This window comes from Bos indicus, chromosome 29 (assembly GCF_029378745.1).
Source record: "Bos indicus isolate NIAB-ARS_2022 breed Sahiwal x Tharparkar chromosome 29, NIAB-ARS_B.indTharparkar_mat_pri_1.0, whole genome shotgun sequence".
In the NCBI taxonomy this organism is placed as follows: domain Eukaryota; kingdom Metazoa; phylum Chordata; class Mammalia; order Artiodactyla; family Bovidae; genus Bos; species Bos indicus.
The window spans coordinates 26,205,910-26,232,273 of NC_091788.1; the positions used below are offsets into that span (position 1 = coordinate 26,205,910).

At 37.6% G+C, this 26,364-nt stretch overlaps 1 protein-coding gene across 4 annotated transcripts in view; it reads right to left on the bottom strand.

Moving 5' to 3' along the window:
- Positions 1-26,364, bottom strand: part of ZDHHC13 (zinc finger DHHC-type palmitoyltransferase 13) — a 51,096-nt gene that overhangs the window by 20,122 nt on the left and 4,610 nt on the right. For 2 of the 4 annotated variants that reach the window (XM_070782894.1, XM_070782892.1), the window contains exons 1-9: positions 24,617-24,684; positions 16,173-16,318; positions 13,844-13,966; positions 11,557-11,634; positions 10,243-10,387; positions 8,768-8,832; positions 7,244-7,406; positions 6,720-6,845; positions 3,306-3,439 (exon numbers count right to left, since the gene is read on the bottom strand). In XM_070782894.1, the coding sequence (XP_070638995.1) occupies positions 3,306-3,439; positions 6,720-6,845; positions 7,244-7,406; positions 8,768-8,832; positions 10,243-10,387; positions 11,557-11,634; positions 13,844-13,966; positions 16,173-16,318; positions 24,617-24,670 (1,034 nt within the window). In that variant the 5' untranslated portion in view covers positions 24,671-24,684. Of the gene's footprint in view, positions 1-3,305; positions 3,440-6,719; positions 6,846-7,243; positions 7,407-8,767; positions 8,833-10,242; positions 10,388-11,556; positions 11,635-13,843; positions 13,967-16,172; positions 16,319-24,616; positions 24,685-26,364 lie in introns of those variants that run through there. The other 2 variants (XM_070782895.1, XM_070782893.1) reach the window with 2 other exon arrangements.

Sequence of the window (26,364 nt, forward strand, 5' to 3'; positions counted from 1 at the left end):
TAAGGTATTAGTGAAAGTAAGTATGAATCATATTCATCTCAGTTCTAAATTCCCTTAAATAATAATAACAGTGAAAATAAAGACGACCTCAGATAACAACAACAGCTTTCACTAAGCGCCATGTGCCACTTTCCACGTGGTAAGAGCCACGCACCATCATCGCTTCATTTTACGTGTGAGAAAACGGAAACACTGGGACTCTCAAAAAGTGAATGTTCTAGTTCCTGTAACTAACTTGCATGTTATTTCACTCCCAATAACATTATATTTTCAATTAATCTTTTTCATCTCTATTGAAATACATATTTGTATTTTTGGCATGTTGTATTTTCAAATACATGTTCTATTTTCAAAATGCAAAAATTTAAATCCCTGGAGACTCATCTTCACATTTAACAAGCTAAATGTGAAGCAAGCAGTGTATTTTTGAAACACACGGAGGCACACAACCTTGAGCATTTTTATCCTACAATCAGCTTTCGAAGCAGACACATAACATAAAAAGGTACATACAGGTTATCGGTGGCTCTCGTCATCAAACCCCAACCATCTTGCTTGGATCACAAGCAACATGGCAGTCCACATAAAACTTACTCAAATGTTTATTATTATAGTTCCAAAAGAAAAAAATCTTTTACATTAAATACTCAATACAGTAAATGTATGCATGAATATAGTTTACCTAGATCTATTTTAAAATTTATATCATAAAACAACAATGATTGAACACACATATTAAAGGGTTTTTAAAAAGCTATCAAGATCCTAAGCTCAACTATGATAAAATAACACTTGGCAACAAGTAAAGATCCCAAACCTCAGGCCCCCAGTATGCTGCCAGAATAGGCCAACTGGAGCCCACATAACCTTCACGGCATGGCTTGTCTGCAGCAAAATTTGTTTGACCTAATTAAGTAGTGCAGTGAACTATCTTATTTGTAACAGCCTGCTACCACGACCTGTCTACTCCTGACAGGTATCACACAGCAGCCTGGATCAACAAACAACCTCCTGTGGAGCCAGTAATAGTGGAAGTTTATAGCTGCTTACTCCGTGAAACTGGGACTCTGAAAAGTGGAAGAAATAAAAGTAGAACGGACAAAGCTGCCATATGCATTTGTCTCCCATTTGAACAGTGTCCATATGCTAAGCCTATGGACTTCATAAGCACATGAAGCCCTCAACTCACAAAGTTTCCATATAAAAATTTTATAACATGAGTTTCTATTAAAACAAAATCTCAAATGCCCCTATCCTAGGTGAGTAGATATTGTGCCAGCCTTTGCTTTCTCTCTGGAAAAAAGAAAAAATGTGACTGCAATTTGGCTTAAAATTTATTTGAAAACCAAATCAATCCAATTAGTGGAAAATGAATGAATATCTCTAACTTACAAATTTTCTGCATAGCAGGCAATTTCAGGCATTTTACTATTTTTCAGAAATTTGAGCTTTTAAATTCATTTCCAGCCTACTGTCCTGTTCTTGAATGACTAAGTGGTAAAATTCCGCTAATGCTTTTTTTTTTTTTTTTTAAATAACAAAAGCAACTCATGCTTATTCCACAAAATGCTGGTAAGCAGACAAAGGACATAGGAACACTCATAATCACACCCTGAAGACAGCAACACACACTTTCTTTTAGATTCTCTCTTATAGATCATCATCGTTACATTTTCCTTTCCTTCAGTGATTGAAAACGTTCGACAGGAGAGACAAGTGTCCTGCTTGTACGGGCCTTACATTCCAGGAAATAGTAATTAAGTGCCATGGGGGAGGATACAGCAGAGCCAGTCAGACACGGCTTGGCTGAGGAGGGGATGCTGGGAGCTGAGGTCCATGAGACGTCTCCCGCTACGTAACAATGTGGTACAGAGCAGAGCCCTGCAGACAGACACACAAGCAAGAGCCAAGGCCCCAGGTGGGTATGAGCTTCCTATGTTCTAGAAACAGAAAGAAGGCTGGAGGGCAGTGAAAGTAATCGATAATGCCAGAGGGGAAGGGGTGACTACGTAGCACCTCACAGGCAAGGAGTCTGGATGACATTCTGAGGACAAGGAGAAGCCACGGGAGGGCTTTATGCAGGGAGAGAAGACAGAAACTGGTTTGCTTTTTTAAAAGCCCACCCTTGATTGCTGAGTGAGGAGGAACTACAGTGGGATAAGAGCTGGAGTCAGAAGATCAGTGAGGTGGCCTGGCCTAAGGAGCCAGTGGAGGAGAGGGCGTGAGCAGACCAAGTGGGACAGGGCAGGGAGGGCCTGGGAGGGCACTGGGTGTGGGGGTGAGGAGCAGCGAAGAACAGCGGGGGCAGTAATCCGAGAACGGGACCCATTCTTCATGTAGAAACTGCATGCCGCTCTGCTGGGAAAGGGAGACGAAAAGCAGCGCTGGGGTACTGACTACTGAGTACTGGGCATCAGTAATGGTTTTAACCTTTACATTTGTATTAACCACAAGGCAGGTCATAAACATCATCCTCATGTTAGAGATGAAGAAATCGAGGCACAGCAAGGTAAACCAACTTGCTCAAGGTCAGACTGTCATGTGGTAAAGCGTGACTTGAACCCGGGCAATCTGACTCTTAACTAGCGACTACATATATATACATGTGTGTATGTGTATATATATAGACATATATATACACACATATATATAATGTATACAGATGTATATATGTAAATATATACACATATATAAATGTAAATATATAAAATGTATATACATACATTGTATATACATTGTATACAATGTATATACATACCTATGTGTATTACATATAAATATGTAAATATATAAAATGTATATATGTATATATATATAAAATGTATGAATATATTATTAAAAATAGAACTATACCACAGTTACTATTTTATAATTTCCTATGATTTACTTAGGTTGTTTCTTACCTAAAAAACATTATGAGCTAAAAACTAGCCTAAAATGAATTTAGATTTAGAATAGAAAAAAAAACAATTTCCAAAAAATGGGAAAAATGCTTCAAGATGCAAAATAGTTACAAAAATCTTCCCATTATTCATTAACAATTCAAAAAGTGACCCAGGGAAAAAAAGTGAGCTAGGATATTTATTTTCTACCAATTGTCAATATAATTAAATTATTGGATTGACCGATTTGCTTTCAGTCAAATCATATACCACCAAAGCCCTGCCCTCCCACCTTGAGGATCATTCTATGTGATAAGTAACATTCATAGCTCAATAAAAATCTGTGGCTCCAACTAATAACAGTAAAAAAAGAGTACTCAAATTGGAAGGGCAATAACCAGCTTTGCAAAAACTAATACACACCTTGGAAACAAAGACGTCAGAAAAAACAATATTATTAAAAGAAATCCTTTTAAAAGCCAAGAATCTGAATCGAAGTCCAATATGTATCCAACAGCCCACATGGTAATCACAGAAAGGAGCAGCAGCAGGAAGACCTATTAAGAGATTCAGAATTTTAGAACTTAATGGATTTTACCTCCTAAGCACCTAATAATAGTTCAAAAGCAAAACTATTTCCTAAATATATAGCAAGTTAATATAACAGCACAACACAGTTTTTATTCAAAATTGCTGATAGATAAATCTGAACTTTAAGAAATTACAAATCTTGAAAGCAATCTTTTAAATCTTGCATTAATAAAATGTTGCTTAAACATGTTTAGTTTTGCTGTATTCCACTTCAAGAAATGTTGATGTTCTAGAAACATGTTAGTGATAGCTGACATTTAAAAATGATTTCTTTCAAACAGTATTATATGCCAGAAGGCATAAAGCAGGACAAAAAGACCACACAAAAATCAGTATACCCAAGACTCAACGAAGAAAGTACAAGAGTTCCAATCTGGGCACTGCATGGTGCCATGCCCTTATAAAGAAGGTCAGAAGGAACAAGTCTGCAGAAAAGATGACTTTCATTTAGGGCATGTGGAATTACAGACATCTAGGAGATAGCCAGGGTCAGTCAGAAAAGCAGATCTACCATACAGGTCAAAACTTAGTCTTTAATCAGTACACCGACTGGAAAGACAGGAATGAAAAGCATCCTGAGGACTGTGTGCAGGTGAATAGGGCAGAAGCTTGGCCAACAGAAACACTCAAGGGGAAAAAAGCTAAGTCCCAAAATGTGAGTAAGGAAGTGTGACCGGTATGACCAGAAAGGCAGGATGAGAACCAGAAGAAATGTTCCAGTCAAGCAAGGGAAGGGACTTTCAAGAAGAGTAGATTCTCAGTGTCATATGTCACATGGAGGTCAAAGTCTGAAACACATCCTCAGGATGCTAATAATATGAGTTTATTCCACAAAGTTAAAAGAAGGAAGCAACACTGTGGCTGTCTGTATTAAAGCCGGACGCCACATCTGTGCAGTGTGGTCCCTTAACTCCAGTATGCATGACCTTTATATTCTGCTCTATCTTCTACAATCTTTACTCCTCTAAACCACATTCTGAGAATGGCTAACTTCAAATGATTGTCCGATTCTTTGCGACACTGTGGACTGTAGCCCACCAGACTCTTCCATCCATGGGATTCTCCAGGCAAGAATACTGGAGTGGGTTGCCATTTCCTTCTCTAGGGGATCTTCCAGACCCAGGGATCGAACCCAGGTCTCCCACATTGCAGGCAGACGCTTTAATCTCTGAGCTACCAGGGAAGTCAATTTCAAATGACAGGAAATCTTTAATATGCTTCCAATTCTAATTTGCATGATAACACAAAATGAGCAAGTCTAGGGTTGTTTTTTTAAAAGGTAAACTTAGAATCTACATGCAATATAATCTCAGAACAGAAATAATAATTAAATGTGAATCTCACAATTTTAATCACAGATACAACACTCATGGATGAGCCACACTTTCCTTGTTCAACAAATATTCCAGTGTACATCATATGCTAGGCACTGTTCTAGGCACTTGGGAACACATCAATGAATTTAAAGTCTTTCTCTCACGAAGCCTAAATTCTAGCAGGGGAAGACAGACAAACATACTAAGTGAATTTTAGAGTATAGAGAAAGCTAAATGGAAGCTTTCTCTATACTCTAATATTCACTTAGTACACTTGTCTGTTCTAAGGTTTTTGGCTTTTATTCTGGGAGAAAGAGGGAAACATCACAGGATTCTGAGCAGATAAATGACAGGATTTGACTTACATTGTAAGATTCATCTGACTGCTCTACTGAGAAGAGACTAGAGGTGAGTGGAGGCAGGAAAATGTCAGAGAGCTGCAGGAATTCATCTTGCTGGACCCCAGTGTCATGGTAAAGCGGTGAGAAAGGTCAGATGCCGGGTATACACTGAGGGCAGAACTAGCCAATATGTTTTTCTGATGGACTGGATACGCAGTATGACAAAGAGGCAAAGGTAACTGGAGAGTAAGTTGCCACCTGCTGAGATGGGGAAGCTCTGGACAGAATAGTTGGGAGCAAGGGGTAGGAGAGATCAGGAGCTCAGTTTTGGATGCTATACTGACAATGCCTTTTGGATGGTGAATGGATAAATCAAGTAGGTAACTGGATAGGTCTGAACTAGAGATACATTTGGGTGTTGTCAACATATAGACAGCATTTAAAGCCATGGAAGGGAAACTACCAAGGGAATGAATAGATAGAAAAGAGGTCCAAGGACAAAACCCTGGGACACTCTACTAATAAAGCAGGGGAGGGAGCAGAGGAGATGGCAAAGGAGACTAGAAGTAACTGTTATTTCTTTTTTTCTCCCTTCCCATACTTAAATGCAAAATTGGTGTAGATTTCGTGGGGATCCTCTGCATAGAAATCTCATGCCTGTTAATCTAGAATCTGAAGGTATTCCACACATTCTGAAGACAACGCTATTGTATGTGAAGATGTTAAACAGTCAAATCAATCCAATATCCATTTTAATAATACATTCTCTATTACAACTTAGATTTTGCTGGACCTAAGAGCAAGCTGACCGTTCTCATTTTTTCTATCATCCATTCACTTTTTTGTGGTTGTTGTTCACTTTTAACTTTAGAAGACCACCACTCAGAAGAACTGCCAAGTTAAAAAAAAAAAGAATAAAGGTTGGGTTTCATCTCTCAAAATTCTGGATGCTTTTAATTTTATGAAGTGACATCATATGCCTGAAGCTTGCAACATTGTCATTTTTTAAGTTTAACTCCTCCTGATTCTAAGAAAACGTTTTGAATGTTATTATTTCCCCTTTGAAAAAAATTTTAATAGGAACAAGTTCTTTAAGAATAACTCCCTATAAAATTCCTTGCAACAAAGATTCTTCCTTTTGCGTCTCTAAGAATCTAAACTATTTGTGTTTCAATTCACTCATGAAATAAACGTGGAAGTATGCTGCTGCTGCTAAGTCGCTTCAGTCGTGTCCGACTCTGAGCGACCTCATAGACGGCAGCCCACCAGGCTCCGCCATCCCTGGGATTCTCCAGGCAAGAACACTGGAGTGGGCTGCCATTTCCTTCTCCAATGCATGAAAGTGAAAAATGAAGTATGCTATGGTATTCAAAAGGTAACATGGAGCTGTTGAGCCATCTAGCTGAGAACCAACAATAAATTGCCAGTAAAAGTGCCAAATTTCCAACTTTGGGTTACAGGATGTATGGGAAAGATACAATTGGCAGATACAATGCAGCAGTAGGCCAACTCTTTGGTTCTCCCTGATGACTTCAAACACGAAAACAAAAGGACAAAGAGCCCACAGGATAGGCCCTGTATGAAAATACCTCGCATTTCTGCAGCCATCTCCAAAGTCTGAAATTTTTGTTGGCTCGAGTTTTGGCCTCCGTTTTTAGCATGTGAATAATGAGCCGATTTTTGTTCTGCAGGGCCATGTCAAGAGGGGTTTCTCCCTAAAAAAGAAAGAAACAGTTCAATTTCATTTTCGATACAGCATAGGTACTAAACTTTTTTTTAATATTTATTTATTTGGCTGAGTCTTGGTTGCGGCACGTGTGATCTTTAGTTGCACATGCAGGATCTTTTATAGCTGTGGTATGTGAACTCTTAGTTGGGGTATGTGGGGCCTAGTTCCCTGACCAGGGATTGAACCCAGGCTCCCTGCATTGGGAGCGTGGAATCTTAGCCACTGAGCCACCAGGGAAGTCCCAATGCTAAACAAGTTTTACAAACTCACAAGAATCATAGATTCAATGTATTTATTCCAAGGGTAGCCAACTATTATTGTTTCTATGTATCTTGTGGTAACTGAAGACATAATAAACTAAGAGAGATAAACACCTGGCCATACCTTAATATTTCGGACATCCAGGCTAGAACCAGCTTCCAAGAGCTTATCAACAGCATTAACATTTCCTGCTGCAACCGCCCAGTGGAGTGGAGTGTTTTGATGTATTTTATCAACTATATTGAGAGAAGGATTAAACTTTAAAAGAAATCCAGTTGGTTCTGGCCTGTCTCAAAACAATAAAACACCAAGGATCATTTATTAGAATGATTTGAAGGGTAAATGTAAATAATGAACCTGTTTGATAATGTATCAATGAACCAATCAGTAAGTATTCTGAAAACTGCAGAACTTCTCTGTGCAGAGTTTTATTCTAGGTGCTAATACTGGTGAGGCCCAAGTTGCTGCCCCAAGAGAAATGTATTAATTGTCTGCTACATAATGTAATTTTAATATCAATACAATGGAATAATTGCTTTTGTTTTTCAAATTTTTATTTTCATGCTGCTGATTTAATGGTTAACGTTTTTTTTTTTTTTTTTTTTTTTAACTTTGGCCAACGTTAAATGCTATGTAGATAAACCAAAAGCTAACTTCACATTCTCCCTCCAACCACTTATTACATAAAGTGGTATAAAAATGCCCTAAATTATTTACCATAGAAAGTTATGGACTTGAAAGCAGAATTTAATGAAATATTTTTTACTTCATCTTCAAGACCTTTACTTCATTCATGACTACTCAAAAGATTCCTTTAATAAAATAATAATCTATTTTACTCATTCTATTCAAGATTTTTAAACATTATACATGACCTGAGAGTTACTAGCAAAGATGACAAAATGCTTTTTGACAAAATTCTACCCCAAATTTGAGCCCTATCACTCTAGGAACTAAAAGGAAACAGCATCAGAACTAACTCAGTTCCTAGGAGCAACATCCTGAGTAAAAGCAGACTCAGAAACTAAGTACAACACTGGAAACAAAACTGACAAAGGACCAAGCGTAGCACGGATTTGAACAGAAGAATAACAGAAGTTGGACAACGTGGTGACCAATAATCACAAGCAGTAATGATAAAACACACAAAAACTTAAATACGTAAGTAACTGATATGAACATAACAAACGTGCTATTTTCTTAAGTGCAATTTTCATCAACTGCAATTAATATTTTCAGAGTTGTCAACAATATCAGAGAACCCTCAAACTTATTGTTTTTTGAACTGCATATTTATCATATGGATTTCAAATTATGGGAGCATTTAAACCTGTAGCCATTCTCGAGAAACGTAAACTAAGAAATGCAAATTCTGTTAATAAATATACGCTCTGGAATCTTCAGGTGTTCTGTAAGGAAATTCTTTTCTTATTAGTAGCTTTCAAATTTTTCCCCAAAGCTATCAGAAAAGAGAAAACTTATTTCAATGCTGCTTTTCTAACTACAACTACATTAAAAGAGCATGTCACAGTCACAAGACGGAAAATCTTACTTTCTTCAGAATGTTTTGTCACCTCACATAGAATAAGATACTTAAACTGCTGGAATCAAGAGTCAGAATAAGGCAATTCAATTAAACTTACTTACCCAAGTACTTTGTTAGCTGATAACATGAGTGGTGTCTGCCCATTTACATCTATCGTATTCACACTCTGTTAAAAAAGAAGAGTTGATCAGCCTAACTGTAAACACAGGTAAGTTACTGTTTTCTCTCTTAGTAGAAGTATCCCTTTAATACATTCAACACCACCAGTGTGTCTACAAGTGTTCAAATATCACTTGAATAAACTAGTGTTCTGTTTTACATCAATAGGGTAAAAATCCACTGATTGCTACAAAATATTTTTAAAGGGAAAAATCTGAATATATGATTTCAAGTGTTGTATGTTGTGAATGGAAGAAGACTAAGGGACAGAAAAATGTTGATAATCACCTCAAATATGAGACAGTAGAGACCTTAGAAGTTATCTAGTTTAGACTTTAACTGACACATTAATTCAAACTATCACCTCTTGGACAAAATCATCCAGTCTCTACTTAAACACTTTCAGTAAGAGTGAACTCTACCTTCTGAAGCAAGAATACAAAGTATATTGTATTTTTGGATTTACTATGTTTCAAAGAGTAAAACATGAAAAATTCTTTTCTATTTTTGAGAATACAGGAAATAAAAAGGAAATCATAGTCCAAGAAGATACGGTCCACTTAAAAAAAAAAAAAAGGGTCCAGAGTTGAGGTATATAATACCTCAACCAAGGGCCCCCAACCCCCCAAAAATGTCAGTGACTGAATATTCTTACAGGCCTTGGAGGAAGAAACCCAAAGTGAAGTAGAAAAGATGACTCTTCATATAGTTTCCAAAATGAGAACCAAGAGGTTATAATTATTCTACTTGAATTGCTAAGTCTAACAGAAAGTGCTTATTTAAAGAGAATACTGTCATTCCAACAGCATTTGTGCAAACATGTTTCCATGCCTGCTACACGAAACTACTGATATCTAAACTAGTTGTTATCAGAAAGCATATCCCAGGCAAGCAGAACTGACAGTGAAACTCCCACTGCCAACAACCCATAATTTAACCAGTGCCACAAATGAATGTCTCTTAAGGCAAGTCATTTTTCATGGGAATACTTCAGGGAACAATAAGAAACACACATTCAAACTGGTCTCCACTTGGACTCAAATAATGAAAGCAAATGATGGGTTAATTTAGTGATCTGACTACCATTTCCACATTCAACCAAAAGAAAAATACAGGCTTTAAAGTCATGTTTTTGAAAAACTCTGCAAATTACTGGGATTACAAGAAAAACTATTATAAGCTTACAAGTTTCAGAAACAACTATTATATGTTACTGAGCTAAATGACCTATCCTTTTTGCTCCAATGAAGCTGGAAAAGAAGTATTCAATAGCTAGACTTACTGAGGCTAGTATTTGAACATTCAGGTATCTGTAAAAATGATTTTTATACCTTAAAAATGAGGACTATTACTAACGATCCTCTGAGTCCTTTCAGATTTACAACAGCTGCAATACAAAATACGTCTCAAAACATACCTGTCCTTTAGAGATAAGATATGCTATAATGGGCATGTGCTGAAATAACACTGCCAGGTGGATGCCGCAGAATCCCTCTCCATCAATGAGAGCGGGGTCTGCACCATACTGTAGTAATAATATGACCATAGGTAAATGACCTTGTCTGGAAAAAGAGAGAACAAAAATTATACTGTACTCTATAGTGCAAAAGAGAAAAATTCAGGGAGAAACTAATATTTCTAAGACATGAGGGACTGTGGTTAGATATAAAGAGTATTTCTTAACAGTGCACAGATTTTTAAAACACTGGAGCTTCTCTAAATATCTTTTACGTAGACATTCGGAACTCAGAACTATCTGGACAGTTCTTCTTAAGTGCAGGTAATAAGCTTATTAATAATAACCTCCCAATCTACCTTAAATCTTATGTGTAAGACTACTACCATGTATAAATAATTTTACATAACTAACAATAAAAATGGAAATTAAAAATCACTTGGACTTTGCCATTGTTATTTTAAAAACAAAAAACAATTATGAAACAGGTATGCTGAATGAAGGGTAACAATTCCCAGACCACAGGTGATAATACTGTTCTTAGGAACTACATATTTCTCTTTGAATACAGCTCATTTCTATGTAAAGCACTGTAGCTTAAGGGGATGAGCTAACCCCAGATTCTTCAAAATTCTCGACTCCAGAGAAAAGATTCAACTTCTTGCCTTAAATGAACAATTATCCACTTCACTTTCAGGTTCGTATCAATTTCACTGATCAGAGAGCATGGAGTTAAAATGAAAGATGAAGAAGTTGCTAAGTATCCAAATAGACACTTACTAACTTCAGCTTCAGATGCCAGTACATACCAGGGAAAAGAACTGATGGAGTTTACACTCACTAAACTACCACATTTGTCCATGTGATCAAATATTAAAAATATTTACTTTGATTTAGTTTGGGCCTCAATTAAACACAAAAACATCATCTATGGAAACTCTTTAAAACTGTATTTTTTTTTCAATGAAGGGGTAAAAACAAAAGAAAGTCTTTCAAGTGGTCTGTAACTGCAATTCCAATATGAACTACTAGACATATATAGTTATTTAAATGCAAATTAGCTAAAATTTACTAAAATTAAAAACCCAATTCCTTAGTGGCATTAGCCACACTTTACATTTCACATGTGGCTAGTGGTGCTCCTTTACTGGACAGCACAAACACTTCCATCTTCACAGAAAATTCTATTGCAAAGTGCTGGTCTTTAATGTTCAGAAAATACATATGTCAGTTTTGATTCTGAACAGCAATTTCAGTATTTAAAGAAACCTTTACCTGATGGCCCAGTGAAGAGGAGTTGAATTTAAATCACCACCCAACTGATCTACCACAGCGCCTTTTGAAATATAAAACCTGTTAAGAGCAGACATAAGTGAAAATAAGGTTTAAAATTTAAAATTCATACTAAGAAAGAAAATATCCATTTTTCTTAGTAATAAAAGTATTCGAAAACAGAAATTATAATAATGCCCCTCTCTAAAACACTCAGATCTGTAGAAGTCGGAAAGATTCACATAAAAGCATCAAACAGATCCCTGGTGAAATATTCTCATCATGTAAGTGATTACTCCTGCTGTCATGAGTATTCCTTTACAACTATACACTGAACACATAATAACTACTCTCTGCTTATTCTAACCACAAAACTCTTGAAATGGTTTATATTTAAAAGGTTTCTATTACAGATGTTCTACTTAACTTGCAAGAAGAAAGGTGAAACCATGTCACAACTAACAGCTTAAAGTTAGAGTTACTATGTGGAAATAATGATGCTAAAAGTAGGTAGCAAAAAAATAACTCAAAATTCTTCCAGAAAAGTTAGACATTTTGAGCATTTCACTCTGTATTTTGGAGGTATTGATGGGATACATTGTATAAAGTGAAACTATAAGGTAAAGAGACTTATTTTCTTCTGTGGCTTACAGGAATTAGTCTCATTATTTCAAAGTTGTGCTTCATATACATTATCTAAACAATACACCAGTTTATTTCCACAGAAAAGGAGTATGGCTGTGAGTATATCTCCTTATTCTAACCTTCAGTATATTTTTACTTTCCTAAACCACAGGATTTTAAATGTGTATAATACAAAACATATACACATTCATGTATACATACACATTTTACATGCTAAGATATAAAAAAAAAACCCACAGTAGTGCTTTATGTAGGGGAATAATTTTATACAATCTAATACATGCCTAATCTAAAATGCATTCCATATTTAATTTTGCTGTTAAATTATTCCCCTACCCATCCATTCCTCCTAGCATTATTACAATGTAACAATTTCAGTGATTCTTTTAAACTTGGTGAAACTATCTGTTCTATTGTGAAAAACATGTTGTTATGCTGTCACTCAATCATGTCCTACTCTGTGTGACCCCATGGACTGCAGCACACCAGGTTTCCTTGTCCTTCACCAGCTCCTGGAGCTTATTCAAACTCATGTCCATTGAGTCAGTGATACCATCCAACCATCTCATCCTCTGTCATCCCGTTCTCCTCCTGCCTTCAATCTTAACCAGCATCAGGGTCTTTTCCACTGAGTCAGTTCTTCACATCAGGTGGCCAAAGTATTGGAGTTTCAGCTTCAGCACCAGTCCTTCCAATGAATATTCAGGGTTGATTTCCTTAAAAATGGACTGGTTGGATCTCCTTGCACTCCAAGGGTCTCTCAAGAGTCTTCTCCAGCACCACAGTTCAAAAGCATCAATTCTTGGGCACTCAGCCTTCTTTATGATCCAACTCTCATATTCATACATGACTACTACAAAAAACACAGCTTGGACTATACAGACCTTTGTCGGCCAAGTAATGTCTCTACTTTTTAATACGCTGTCTAGGTTTGTCATAGCTTTTCTTCCAAGGAGCAAGTGTCTTTTAAAACTTTCAAGGTTGCAGTCACCATCCGCAGTGATTTTGGAGCCTATGAAAAAAGAGTCTGTCACTGTTTCCATCGTTTCCCCATCTATTTGCCAGGAAGTGATGGAAACAGATGCTACGATCTTAGTTTTTTGAATGCTGAGTTTTAAGTCAGCTTTTTCATTCTCCTCTTTCACCTTCATCAAGAGGCTCTTCAGTTCCTCTTCGCTTTCTGCCATAAGGGTGGTATCATCTGCATATCTGAGGTTATTGATATTTCTACCAGCAATGCTGACTCCAGCTTGTGCTTTATCCAGCCCAGCTTTTTGCATGATGTACTCTGCATGTAAGTTAAATAAGCAGAGTGACAATATACAGCTTTGATGTACTTCTTTCCCAGTTTTGAATCAGCCTGTTGTTCCATGTCCAAAAATGTTCACATTCATTGCCTGAACTGTGACTTCATTTTTAATTTTTCTTTTTGGGCCAGTGAGTCCTGGTCCAGATGATCTCTGAGGTCCTTTTCAATACTATAATAACCATTGTGCATGGTACAAAGTTCAAGCATTCATTTATAATAAAGGATTAGAGATGGCTCAACATACATACTTGCACTTGAAAAGAGAAAAGACAAATGAAGGAAAGGTTTAGAATTATAAAACACATACTTAATTAACACACATATATCCCATCTTACTTTACAAGATCCAGCCTGTTATTAATGGCAGCCCAATGAAGAAGAGACACATTTTCTTTGTCTGGTTGCCTGACATCATATCCTGCTTCTACCAACTCTTTACATCGTTCAAAAATTCCGTATCTGCAATAAGATGGAAAATAAAAGGCATAAATGATACTATTAAAATAATTTCAGCTGTCAAGATTTCTTTCTTTTACCATGTCTTTATCCAGTGTGTCTTTTGGTCAATGCAGAAATATAATAATTAGCAAAGGTATTCACAAAGTGGATGGAATGTAAAGCCAAACAACAGAAGTAAACCTGGCTACTAGCTGATGAGATAGATGACTCTATTTGGACTTACTTGATTTTCTGAAATAAATTTTTAACATTCACAGTTTCCCTCTTTCAATAAGTTTCACTGGATCTTCCACTACGCACGAGGAATGCATGGTGCTGATTCGGGACAATAATCGTATCCCCAAATCAAACAAAGCCCAACCAATGATCTCACAATAAGGGAGCGAGACTAAAAGCAAACTGGAACAGGGTAAATTCAACAATAAAACATGGACACGGTGTAGGTACAGAAAAGGAAGGAATGATTAGCCCTTCCTGAAGTAGATGGAACACGATATACAAGCTACGAAGGGAAGACATTTCAGGCAGAGGGAATAGCATGTATGAAAACCAGAGATATGAAACTACACGGATACCTGGAGAAATAATAAGCAATTTAGCACCGCAAAAGCATAAAGCATAAGAAAGGCAATGGCAGGAGATGAGGCTAGGAGAGGCAGGCAAAGCCTGCATGATCCTTCTCTGCCACGCTTTGAAATTTAGTCTTTACGGCTCAAGGGGAAGCCAGCGCAGGTTTTAAAGAAGAAAGCACTCAGGCTTTGGGCTGTAAGAAAGATCACATTGGTGCAGTATGGAAGCTAATTTTAGGTGAAGACTGAGAGACCAGTTTAGAGGCTCTTGTATTAGAGACAGGTGATCAGCAAAGGGAGCCTCAGGTAAAAGGAATGGAAAAGGAGGGAAAGATTGAAGGGATATTTAAGAGAGTTATTTAACTATCAGAATGAAAAGTAGGAGAGAATTTATCTCTTTTTAACGCTAAAATAATTTTCAAAATCATTCATTAGCTCTATTTCTTTTCAATAGAAACTATTAAGTCCTACTAAACCATGCTGGGAGGGATTGGGGGCTGGAGAAGGGGATGACAGAGGATGAGATGGCTGGATGGCATCACCAACTCAATGGACGTGAGTCTGAGTGAACTCTGGGAGTTGGTGATGGACAGGGAGGCCTGGCATGCAGCGATTCATGGGGTCGCAAAGAGTTGGACACAACTTAGCGACTGAACTGAACTCAAAGTAGTGGTTCCCAGGGCCTCCAGAGTTAATGTAAATTAGTAATTATAATATTCAAATAATTGTCAATCACTCTTTAACAAATATAAGCAATATGTTAGTCTACATTAAAGCCAAACAGGTTAACTAATCACCAAACATCTTCACTTTTGACAGAAATGATATATATCAAGTTTGTGCAGTAACATCAGTTTCTTTCATGCAGATTAGAAGCTCTGACAGGCAGGCTAATATTTGATTACTAATAAAGTGGCCTACTAATTAACATAATCTGACAGGTAAAATATTTCAAAACATATTCAATGGCAAGAGATGTGGTAGATGTTAACAATCAGTGAGATCCATGAGGGTGATAATGCTGGAAATGATTTTATGCAAATACCCACAGGTGGAAATCTTAAGGAGAAACTCAAAACATATTTCATTTTCAGTGAAAGCAAAACAACCGACTATAGTTTCAAGTGGTCAGAAAACCTGTTTCTATTTTGCTGACTTTCTTCTAGTGCACCCAAGATAATAGCTACACAGAAAGTAATCAATAAATGTTTAAAATACTCATTAATGTGTGAGTTATATTCTTCTATCTCATCTTCATATTTAGGTTGTAGTACATTTTAAAAGCCTAAGATTGTGTGTTTCAAATTCAGAGTCTAGCATGAGTGTCATTTAAAACCATCTGCTCACTCAATGAACATTTACTGAGCACCTAATACAAGATAAACTGTGCAAAAGCACTGGGCTTACAAAGATGAAAAAGACATGCTTTTGCTCAGAAGTTCACAATCTAATGGAAGAGACCATTAATAAAAAACTAAGCTGCACTGTATCAGCTGTTCTGATGCTGGTCTGACAAGCATACATACTATCACTGGAGTATGAAGGGAGAAGGTGTGCACAGGAGTGCCATGGACTGCACATAGGTTATTACAACTCAACAGAAATGAAGGATAAAACAAAGCATTAGGAAGACTTACTGAGTAGCTTTTACAATGTCACAGTTACTAGAATCCTCTATAAGAGGAAGAGCCTCTCTCGCCTTGGCAAGTTCTTTGTTTTCGTGTGCACAGACTCCATGTCGACCAAATCCTGGAGGGTAGGGGCCATGGCTGTGATTCCTGCACTGAAGAGTAAGAGTAATTTGACAATGCACGGTAAAAGAATCAATGTCACATTCAACTACATCATAAAGCATTTGGTACTATCAACAATATCCATCAATTAAATGATTTTTTTTCATTCTTAGAGGTACATCCTATAGAAAATTTTCATTTTAATTCTATTCACTAGGATTAGACGCTTACTATTAGAAAAGTCCAAACTATGTATTAGGTTGGTGCAAAAGTAATTGAGGTTTTGCACTGTTGAACTCTGCCATTCAACACTGGAATACATTCTTAAATAAATGTGGTTATCTTATATATCACTTTAATGCATACTTCTCACTATGTATTTTTGCTAATGACTTATTACCTACTGTTTATATTTATCTTAGACTGTGGAAATGATGTTAGACAAAAACTAAATTCCAGTGATTTTTTAATTCAAGTTCAAAATGGATCACAAAGCAGCAGAGACAACTCGCAACATCAACAGCGCACTTGGCTCAGAAACTGCTACTGAACAGTATGTGCAGTGGTGCTTCAAGAAGTTTTGCAAAGGAGACGAGAGCCTCGAAGATGAAGAGCGCAGTGGCAGCCGTCAGAAGTTGACAATGACCAACGGAGAGCCATCATCAAGCTGATCCTCTTACAGCTACTGAAAGTGCCGAAGAACCCAACATCAACCATTCTATGGTCATTCAGCATTTGAAGCAAACTGGAAAGCTGAAACAGCTCAGTAAGTGGGTGCTTCATGAGCTGACTGCAAACCAAAAATATCGTTTTGAGGTGTCATCTTCTCTTATTCTACACAACAACAACAAACCATTTATTGATTGTGATTGTGATGTGCGACAAAAAGTGGATTCCATACAACCCCGGGTAACAATCAGCTCAGTGGCTGGACTGAAAAAAAGTTCCAAAGCACTTTCCAAAGCCAAACTTACACCAAAATAAAAGGTCATGGTCAGTCTGGTGGTCTGCTGCCAGTCTGATCCACTACAGCTTTCTGAATCCCAGTGAAACCATTACATCGGAGAAGTATGCTCAGCAAATCGATAAGATGAACAGAAAGCTGCAATCCCTGCAGCTGGCACTGGTCAACACGAAGGGCCCAATTCTTCTCCATGACAATGCCCGACCACACATCGCACAACCAACACTTCAAAAGTTGAACAAAGTGGGCTACAAACTTTTGCCTCATCCACCATACTCACCTGAAGTGAAAGTGTCAGTTGCTCAGTTGTGTCTGACTCTTTGCAACTCCATGGACTCTAGCCCAGCAGGCTCCTCTGTCCATGGAATTCTCTAGGCAAGAATACTAGAATGGGTAGCCACTCTCTTCTCCAGGGGATCTTCCCAAACCAGGGATCGAACCTGGATCTCCTGCATTGCAGGCAGATTCTTTACCATCTGAGCCACCAGGGAAGCCCTCATTGTCACCTGACCTTTCACCAAATGACTATCACTTCTTCAAGCATCTCGACAACTTTTTGCAGGGAAAATCCTTCCAAAACCAACAAGAGACAGAAAAGGCTTTTCAAGAGTGTTGAATTGCAAAGCACAGATTTTTACACTACAGGAATACACACACTTATTCTCGTTGACAAAAACATGCTGATTGTAATAGTTCCTATTAATAAAGATGTGCTTGAACCTAGTTATAATGATATAACATTCATGGTCTGAAACCGCAATAACATTTACACCAACCAAATAGTTCTGTCATAAAACAAAGGCCATCTGCAAAAGACACTAAAGTATTCTGTTACTTGTAATAGGTCGAGGGTCATGGCTCTTGACAGCAGGAAGGTCACATCTGCTTCAGGAAGTCATGGCAAATACACCCTAAGGCTACATCCCAATGTATAAATGAAATCCCAGAAGAGGAAGAGGAAATACTTTTAAATAATTTGACTAAAAAATAGCCAAAAATCTTCCAAATTTGGTGAAAATTATAAACCCACAGCTCCTACAAGCTCAACAAACCCAAGCGGCACCAAGCTCATATTACACCAAGGCATATAAAAATCGAACTACTCGAAACCAATGATAAAGATAGCGGTCCAAGGAAAAAGACACATTATGTTCAAAAAAACAAAGATAAGAATGAACTCAGACTTCTTATCAGTAAGTACCAGCCAGAAGACAAAAGCAAGACAGTTTTAAAAATCTAAAAGAAAAAACTTAACCTGCAAACACTAACAAAAATATTCTTGAAAAATAGGAATGAAAGAAAACACTTTTTTCAAACAAATCAAAGCTTAGAAAACTGCCAACAGACACTATCTTACAAGAAATAATAAAGGATGTTTTTCAGGCTAAAGGAAAATAATACCAGATAGAAATCTGAATCAATACAAAGAAACAGAGAGTGACAGAACTACATGGTTAATATGTATAATTATGTGGGTCAACATAACAGATTTTGTCACATTTTTTTAATTTCTTGATGACAAAAAACAGAAGTATATTGTTACAGGAGATTCTTAAAACAGTATTTGCAGATAAACAGTTATAAGTAAACCCAAGAGCAACTTCTAAATAAATAAAGTCTTGCAATAAGCCAATAGCAGAAATAAAATACTTAAAACATACTCAGTATTTTTCAAACTACAGGAAAAGTAGAGGGAAAATGAACAAAGAACAGAGAAGGAATAAAACATATAAGGTAATATATTTATACTAAACTCTATTTATAATCACGTTAAATACTAATGGTCTAAAGAAAACCAAATGAAAGACAGTTTGGTAGACTGGATTTTTTAAAAAGCAAACACCTAGAAAACTACATGTCATCTACAGGAAACTCACATTAAATACAAAAATATACATAGGTTAAAGGTAAAGGATAGAAAGAGATATGCCATGAAAAAAAAAATAAGCATAAGGAATTCAATGGTTATATTAATATAAGACAAAGTAGACATCAACACAAGAAATATTACCAGAGATAAGGAGAGACATCTCAAAATATTAAAGAAGGCAATTTATCAAGATACAACATCCTTAAATACACATGTATCCAAAAGGAACTTCAAAATTCATAAAGCAAAAAAGAAAAACAGGAAGATTCATTATTATAGTCGAGTATTTTAATACTTCTTTCAGCTACTAGAAAAACAGAGAAATCAGAAACAGATGCACTTGTGCGTGCTCAATCGCTCAGTCGTGTCCGACTCTTTGCGACCCCGTGGACTGTAGCCCGCCAGGCTCCTCTGTCCACAGGATTCTCCAGGTAAGAATACTGGAGTGGGTTGCCATTTCCTTCTCCAGAGGATCTTCCCGACCCAGGGATCAAACTCGCGTCTACCCTGTCTCCTGCACTGGCAGGCAAATACTTGACCACTGCACCACCAAGAAGACTTAACACTATCCACCAACTGGATCTAACTGACATTTTCATAAAATCCCACCCAACAACAAAATAGATATGTGTTCCAAGTACACATGGAATATTCATCAAGACAGATAATATTCTGGGCCATAAAACAAGTCTCAACAAACTTATATGGGTTGAATTCATACAGAGTATGTTCTCTGGCCATAGCTGGAATTAGATTAAAAATCAGTAACGAAAGGATATGTAGAATATTCTCAAATATTTGGAAACTAAACAACATAGTTGTAAATACAGTGAATTTTTAGCTTTAAACGCTTATAATCGGAAAAAGACTCTTGAGAGTCCCTTGGATGGCAAGGAGATCAAACCAGTCCATCCTAAAGGAAATCAGTCCTGAATATTCATTGGAAGGACTGATGCTGAAGCTTAAACTTCAATACTTTAGCCACCTGATATGAAGGACTGACTCATTGGTAAAGACCCTGATGCTGGGAAAGATTGAAGGCGGGAGGAGAAGGGGACGACAGAGGATGAGATGGTTGGATGGCGTCACCAACTCAATGAACATGAGTTTGAGTAAACTTCGGGAGTTGGTGATGGACAGGGAGGCCTGGCGTACTGTAGTCCATGGGGTTGCAAAGAGTTGGACACGACTGAGTGGCTAAATGGGAAAAAAGAAGGAACTAATATAAATGACCTAAGCTTTTGCCTTAAGAACCTAGAGAAGGAAAATAAACCCAAAATAGAATGAATGAAACAATAAAGATATGGAAATCCACGAAATATAAAAAAGAAAACAAATGCAGAACCACTGAAACCAACAGCTGTTCTTGGGCCTTCCCTGGTGGTGCAGCAGATGGGAATCTGCCCATGGTTCCATCCCTGGTCGCGAGATTACACGGGCCATAGGGCAGCTGGGCCCATGTGACACAACTACTGAGCCCACGAGCCACAGCTACTAAAGCCCCCGTGCCTAGAGCCTGTGTTCCGCAACAAGAGAAGCCACTGCAATGAGAAGCCCACGCCTCGCAACGAAGAGTAGCCCCTGACTGCTGAAATTCAGAAGCCCGCCAAAGCAATGAAGACTCAGGGCAACCAAAATAAATAAAAATTACTAAAAACAAAAACAGAGTGTAAAGTTTTTCTTTAAATAGCTGGTTCTTTGGAAATAATAAATCAATAAAATTGATAAACCTCCAGACTGATCAAAAATAAAGATGTCAATGACATATAGCAGGTTTAAAAAAGAGGACACTATTACAAGATTCTGGAAACACCAGAAGGATAATAAGGGACTTCTGTGATCATGTTTATGCCATTGAATTCAATGACCTAGATGAAATGCAAAACATTTTCTTGGAACACACAAGTTATCAAAATGGAATTAAAAAGAAATGAGTAGCACTCTATCTATTAAGGAAATTGAGTTCATAATTTTAAAACTTCCCAATAGGGACTTCCTCATAGTCCAGTGGTTAAGACTGTGCTCCCAATGCAGGGGGCCCAGGTCTGATCCCTGGTCACGGAACTAGACCCCACATCCCACACCGGAGTTCACACCCCACAGTGAAGACCTGGTGTGGTCAAGTAAATAAATAAAAATATTAAACAAACAAAAACTTCCCATCAAACAAAAGCAAAACAACTCCAGGCCCACATAACTTTTAACCAGCAAACACTATGAAAACATTCAGGGAAGAAACGATACCAACTCCTTCAGAATACAGAGGAATTGCTTCCTAGCTCATTTTAGGAAGCAGCATGATCCCCAAAATAAAACCAACAGACATTCGCAGTAACAAAACTACAGACTTAATACCCTTCATGAACACACATGTAAAGATCCCAATGAAATGTCAGCAAAATTGTATTCAGTGATTCAAATATAAAAAGGGTAATATACATTACAACCAAGCTTAAACATTTCAAAAGGAATCAGTACAATCCATCGTCTTCACAAAATAAATATATTCAATTCAGCAGAACAAAAGCATTTGACAGAATTCAACACCCATGCATGACACTCTTTGGACACTAGGGAAAGAAGGGGACTTCCTCAACCTGATAAAGATCATTTATAAGAAATCTACAGGGCTTCCCTGGTAGCTCAATGGTAAAGAATCCACATGTCAATGCAGGAGACAAGGGTATGAGCCCTGGACTGGGAAGATCCCACATGCTGCCAGCAGTTAAGCCCATGCACCACAGCTACTGAACCTGTGCTCTAGAGTCCAGGAACCACATGCACCCCAACTACCGAAGCCTAAACACAAGAGGAGTCACCGTAACGAGAAGCCCATGCACTGCAACAGAGTCGTTCCCTGCCCCCCGCAACTAGAGAAAAGCCCACACAGCAACAAAGACCTAGAACAGCCAAAAATAAGTAAATTATTTTTTAAAAATCTATAGCTACCACACACTTAACAGTAAAAGAATGAATGCTTTAACTGTAAAGACTGAGACAAAACAAGAATGCCCATTATCACCACTTGTAATCAACAATGTAATGAGGTCCTGGACAGAGTAAGAGTAAAGGAAAGAAAAAATGCATAGAGATTAGAAAAGAAGCAAATTCACCTTTATATACAGACAATATGATCATATACACAGAAAACCCAAAGGGATCTTTTTTAAAATTTACAATAGGAGTCGGACACGACTGAGCGGCTTTCACTTTCCACTTAAATGCATTGGAGAAGGAAATGGCAGCCCACTCCAGTGTTCTTGCCTGGAGAATCCCAGGGATGGAGGAGCCTGGTGGGCTGCTGTCTATGAGGTCGCACATAGTCGGACACAACTGACGTGACTTAGCAGCAGCAGCAGTAGCATACAATATAAAATACTTAAAAAGATTTTCTACTGTATCCAGCATGTTTAGTTGCATTTAAGGGAGAGGTTCACATCAAATATCTAGCAAATCATGCCTAGAAATCCAAACTGGCTTGTTATTTTCTAATCCCATCTATGGTAAAGATACCATAAAGTTGTTACCAGACCTTTATCCACCTTATTCACCAGACCTGTCTCTGAACAACTTCTCATTGTTTAAAAACAACTCTGAAAGGATGAATACACATCAAGAATAGAAAATTGAAGATACATGAAATGTGCTCACATCAATTCTCCAGGAGTTCCAAAAAAGATTCAAGAAATGATGGGTTTACTGAAAGAAGTTCATAATCCCTCAAAGGGTTACTCATAAGGGATCAGTACTTTTGTTCTAAGTTATCTTACAGTTAAATTGACCTTTTGGTGTATAGTTCTGTGGATTTTAACACATGTGGAGTCTTGTAACCACTACCAAAATCAGGATCCAGAACAGTTTCAACACCTCAAAAGACTCCCTTGGAATATTCCTTTTAAGCCACATCTCTAACTCAACTACCTCAGCTCCTGGCAACCACGGATATGTTCTTCATTACTTATTTTTTTTTCTTTCCCAGACTGTCAAACAATGGAATAATGCAGAATATAATCTTCTAAGACTGGCTTCTGGCACTCAACATAATGCTGAGACTCATCCAAGTTACTGTATGTTAGTAATAGTTCCTTTCTTGCTATATAGTATTCCATTACATGAATGTATCACAGTTTATCCATTTAAACAACCCACCTGGGTTGTTTCCAGCTTCTGGCAATTATAAATGGAGCTGCTATAAACATACATTTTGTGTGAACGTATGTTTTGCTTCTCTAACAGTGAAATTTGCTTGACCATCTGGTAAGTAGATGTTAAATTTATAAGGAGTTGCCAAATCGTTTTCCAGGGTGGCTGGACCACTTTGCATTGCCATTAGCAAATTATGAGCGTTCCACTTGCTCTGCATCCTCTGGCACTGACTCTCTCTTGTCAGTGCAAGAGATGCACATCCCTGATGGCTAATGGGGGCTGAGTGTCATTTCATGTGCTATCTGCTATCTGTGTATCTTCTTGGGTGAACTGTCTTTTTACTCATTTTTTAATTGGGTTATTTTCTCACTGCTAAGTTTTCAGAGTTCCTTATACTACACATGCTGCTGCTGCGGCTGCTAAGTCGCTTCAGTCGTGTCTGACTCTGTGCGACCCCATTGACGGCAGCCCACCAGGCTCCCCCGTCCCTGGGATTCTCCAGGCAAGAACACTAGAGTGGGTTGCCATTTCCTTCTCCAGTGCATGAAAGTGAAAAGTGAAAAGGTAGTCGCTCAGTCGTGTCCAATTCTGTGTGACCCCATGGACTGCAGCCTACCAGGCTCCTCCATCCATGGGATTTTCCAGGCAAGAGTGCTGGAGTGGGGTGCCATTGCCTTCTCCATACTACACATGCTAGACATAAGTAAGTCCTTTGTCAGATATGTGATTTGTAAATTTATTTTCCCCATCTGTAGCTTACCTTCCAATTTCTTACGTCTCTTTCATACAGCAAAGATTTTCAATTTAATAAAGTATAATGTAGCGATTTTTTTTTTCTTTCATGGATCATGCTTCTGCTGTCACTTCTAACAACCACTGCCTTGGGACTGCAACTCCTCTGCTCAGAGAGGAAGTTCTCCTCCCTCAGGCTTTCAGGTGCTTGTGCTGCCAGGAGACCGCTTTCCTGTTCCTTGAACCTGAACTAGAGGGCTTCTCCAGGAGCACTCCTGTCTGCAGGGATGCTCACTGCCAGGGTTCAAGTCCCAGGGTGGGGGATGGAGAGGAGGGGACTCAGATGGGAAAACAGTAAATTAGCTCCTGGTTCAGTGGTTTTTCGAATTCCGGTCTTTCCCCCTGCTCTGCCTGCTACAATTTTCTTTCGAGAATCCTTAAAGAGCATTCTATTCTATCCAGTCCATTCAAGGGGACAGACAGGGTGGAGTGTTTTTTGCTCCTTCTTAGCCAGAGCTAGAATCACAAATGTTTTTTTGAATACACAAGTTCTGACTTCTCTGGTAAATTCAACCTCACTGCATGAAACTCTAATTTTACATGCACACACTCACACAGATAAAAATAAACACATACGTAGTGAGATGAAAACATCAAAAGGACATTAGGATTCTCTTCACCATATCGCATGTAACTACCTCCAACTGAGAGAAGACAAAGGACCAAGGAAACAGTTAAACTCTACTCAGAATTTCTACAGTCTCAATAAACAGCAGATGTAGATGACAGAGAAATCATCTGCTTTTTATATAAAACTTAAATTTTTTTAAATCATAAAGTAATTCACACTAATTTTAAAGCTCCAGCAATACAGACATGAAGACTTTAGCTGATATTCTGGACTCTTTCCCTCCCAATCTTGTACCAGTAGAGATACTATTATTAACAGTTTGGTATATATCTTTCCTCACTATCGGTATATACTTTAATATATATAACATCATAGAGCATACACAGGTTTTTATGATTTTCTTATATTTAACAAAACATCTTCAAACATGGGATTTGATTATATAATTATTCATCAACTTGCCTGTCTCACCTAACAATATATCATGTACAGCCCTGGAGTCAGTAAACAATAGTTGAATCTTATTCCATTGTAAAGACCTAGCATAATTAGACATTAGACATGAAAGCTGATTTCAGCATTCACTCTCTAAACAACCCTGTAATTAACATCGCATACATTCTCTAACATTGATTCACCAACACAGGACTGCTGGGTCAAAAAAATATATACGTATTTTAAACATAAACAGATACTGACCAATTATCTTCCCTAATTCACATTCCCAGCAACAAGTATAAGTGTTCTTTTCCCCAAAAACCTCCCCATAACTGATTATTATCAATCTTTTTACAATCTTTCCAATCTGATGGCTAAAACACATAAAAAAATGCTTTTTATCATTTATTGTCTCATATTTTCTCTTTTGTGGGTTGCCTTTTCATAGTCTGTTCTTCTAATGGATTATGTATCTTTTTTCCACTTATACATTAAGAAGATTAAGCCTTTCTTTATATACAGATTTTTCATCACAAATAAATGTATATTATATAGATAAAAATGTATTACTTCTCATTATGCCTCAGGGCTTTAAGGACATCAGTTTCATTTTTTATGCAGAAAATTGAGGAGGATTACACATTTCAATATAAAGAGCATTTATTTATTATGAAGTTTATTCAGCAATTAATTCCTGTGTTTTTATGACATGCAAAGCATTATGCTAGGAACACAAGACATCAGTGTATATCCTTTAGGAGCTTAAGTCTAATGGGGAAGCTAAGTCAGAGACAAAGAGATACTTCAAGTGATAACTGAAGCAGTATATGATGCAACGGCAAAAATTGGTGGCCAAGAGTAGACAACAGGAGGCACCTTGTGTTCATGCTGTTTTTGCCTAAATCCAAATCAGAGTAAAAGCTAAAGATGATTACATAAACTCAAAGCCTGGTTTCAGAGCCAACGGTCTCCAAAGTGAGGAAGCGCACTCAAGGCCAAGCACTCAGTAACAGAAGAAAATGTTGAAGCTGCTATTATAATAATTTCTGTATTTTTTAGAAAGGGGGGAGGGAAAGCCACAAAAGCTTATAAATTTGTCTTCTTTAATCTTTATGAGTTTTTAGTCCTGGAAGACTCATGCAATCTGTATATCAAGCAGGTCACTCCTCATGGTCTGTTTACAAAATAACTTGCTAAGTTACTTCAGTCGTGTCTGACCCTGTGCGACCCCATTGATGGCAGCCCACCAGGCTCCCCCGTCCCTGGGATTCTCCAGGCAAGAACACTGGAGTGGGTTGCCATTTCCTTCTCCAAT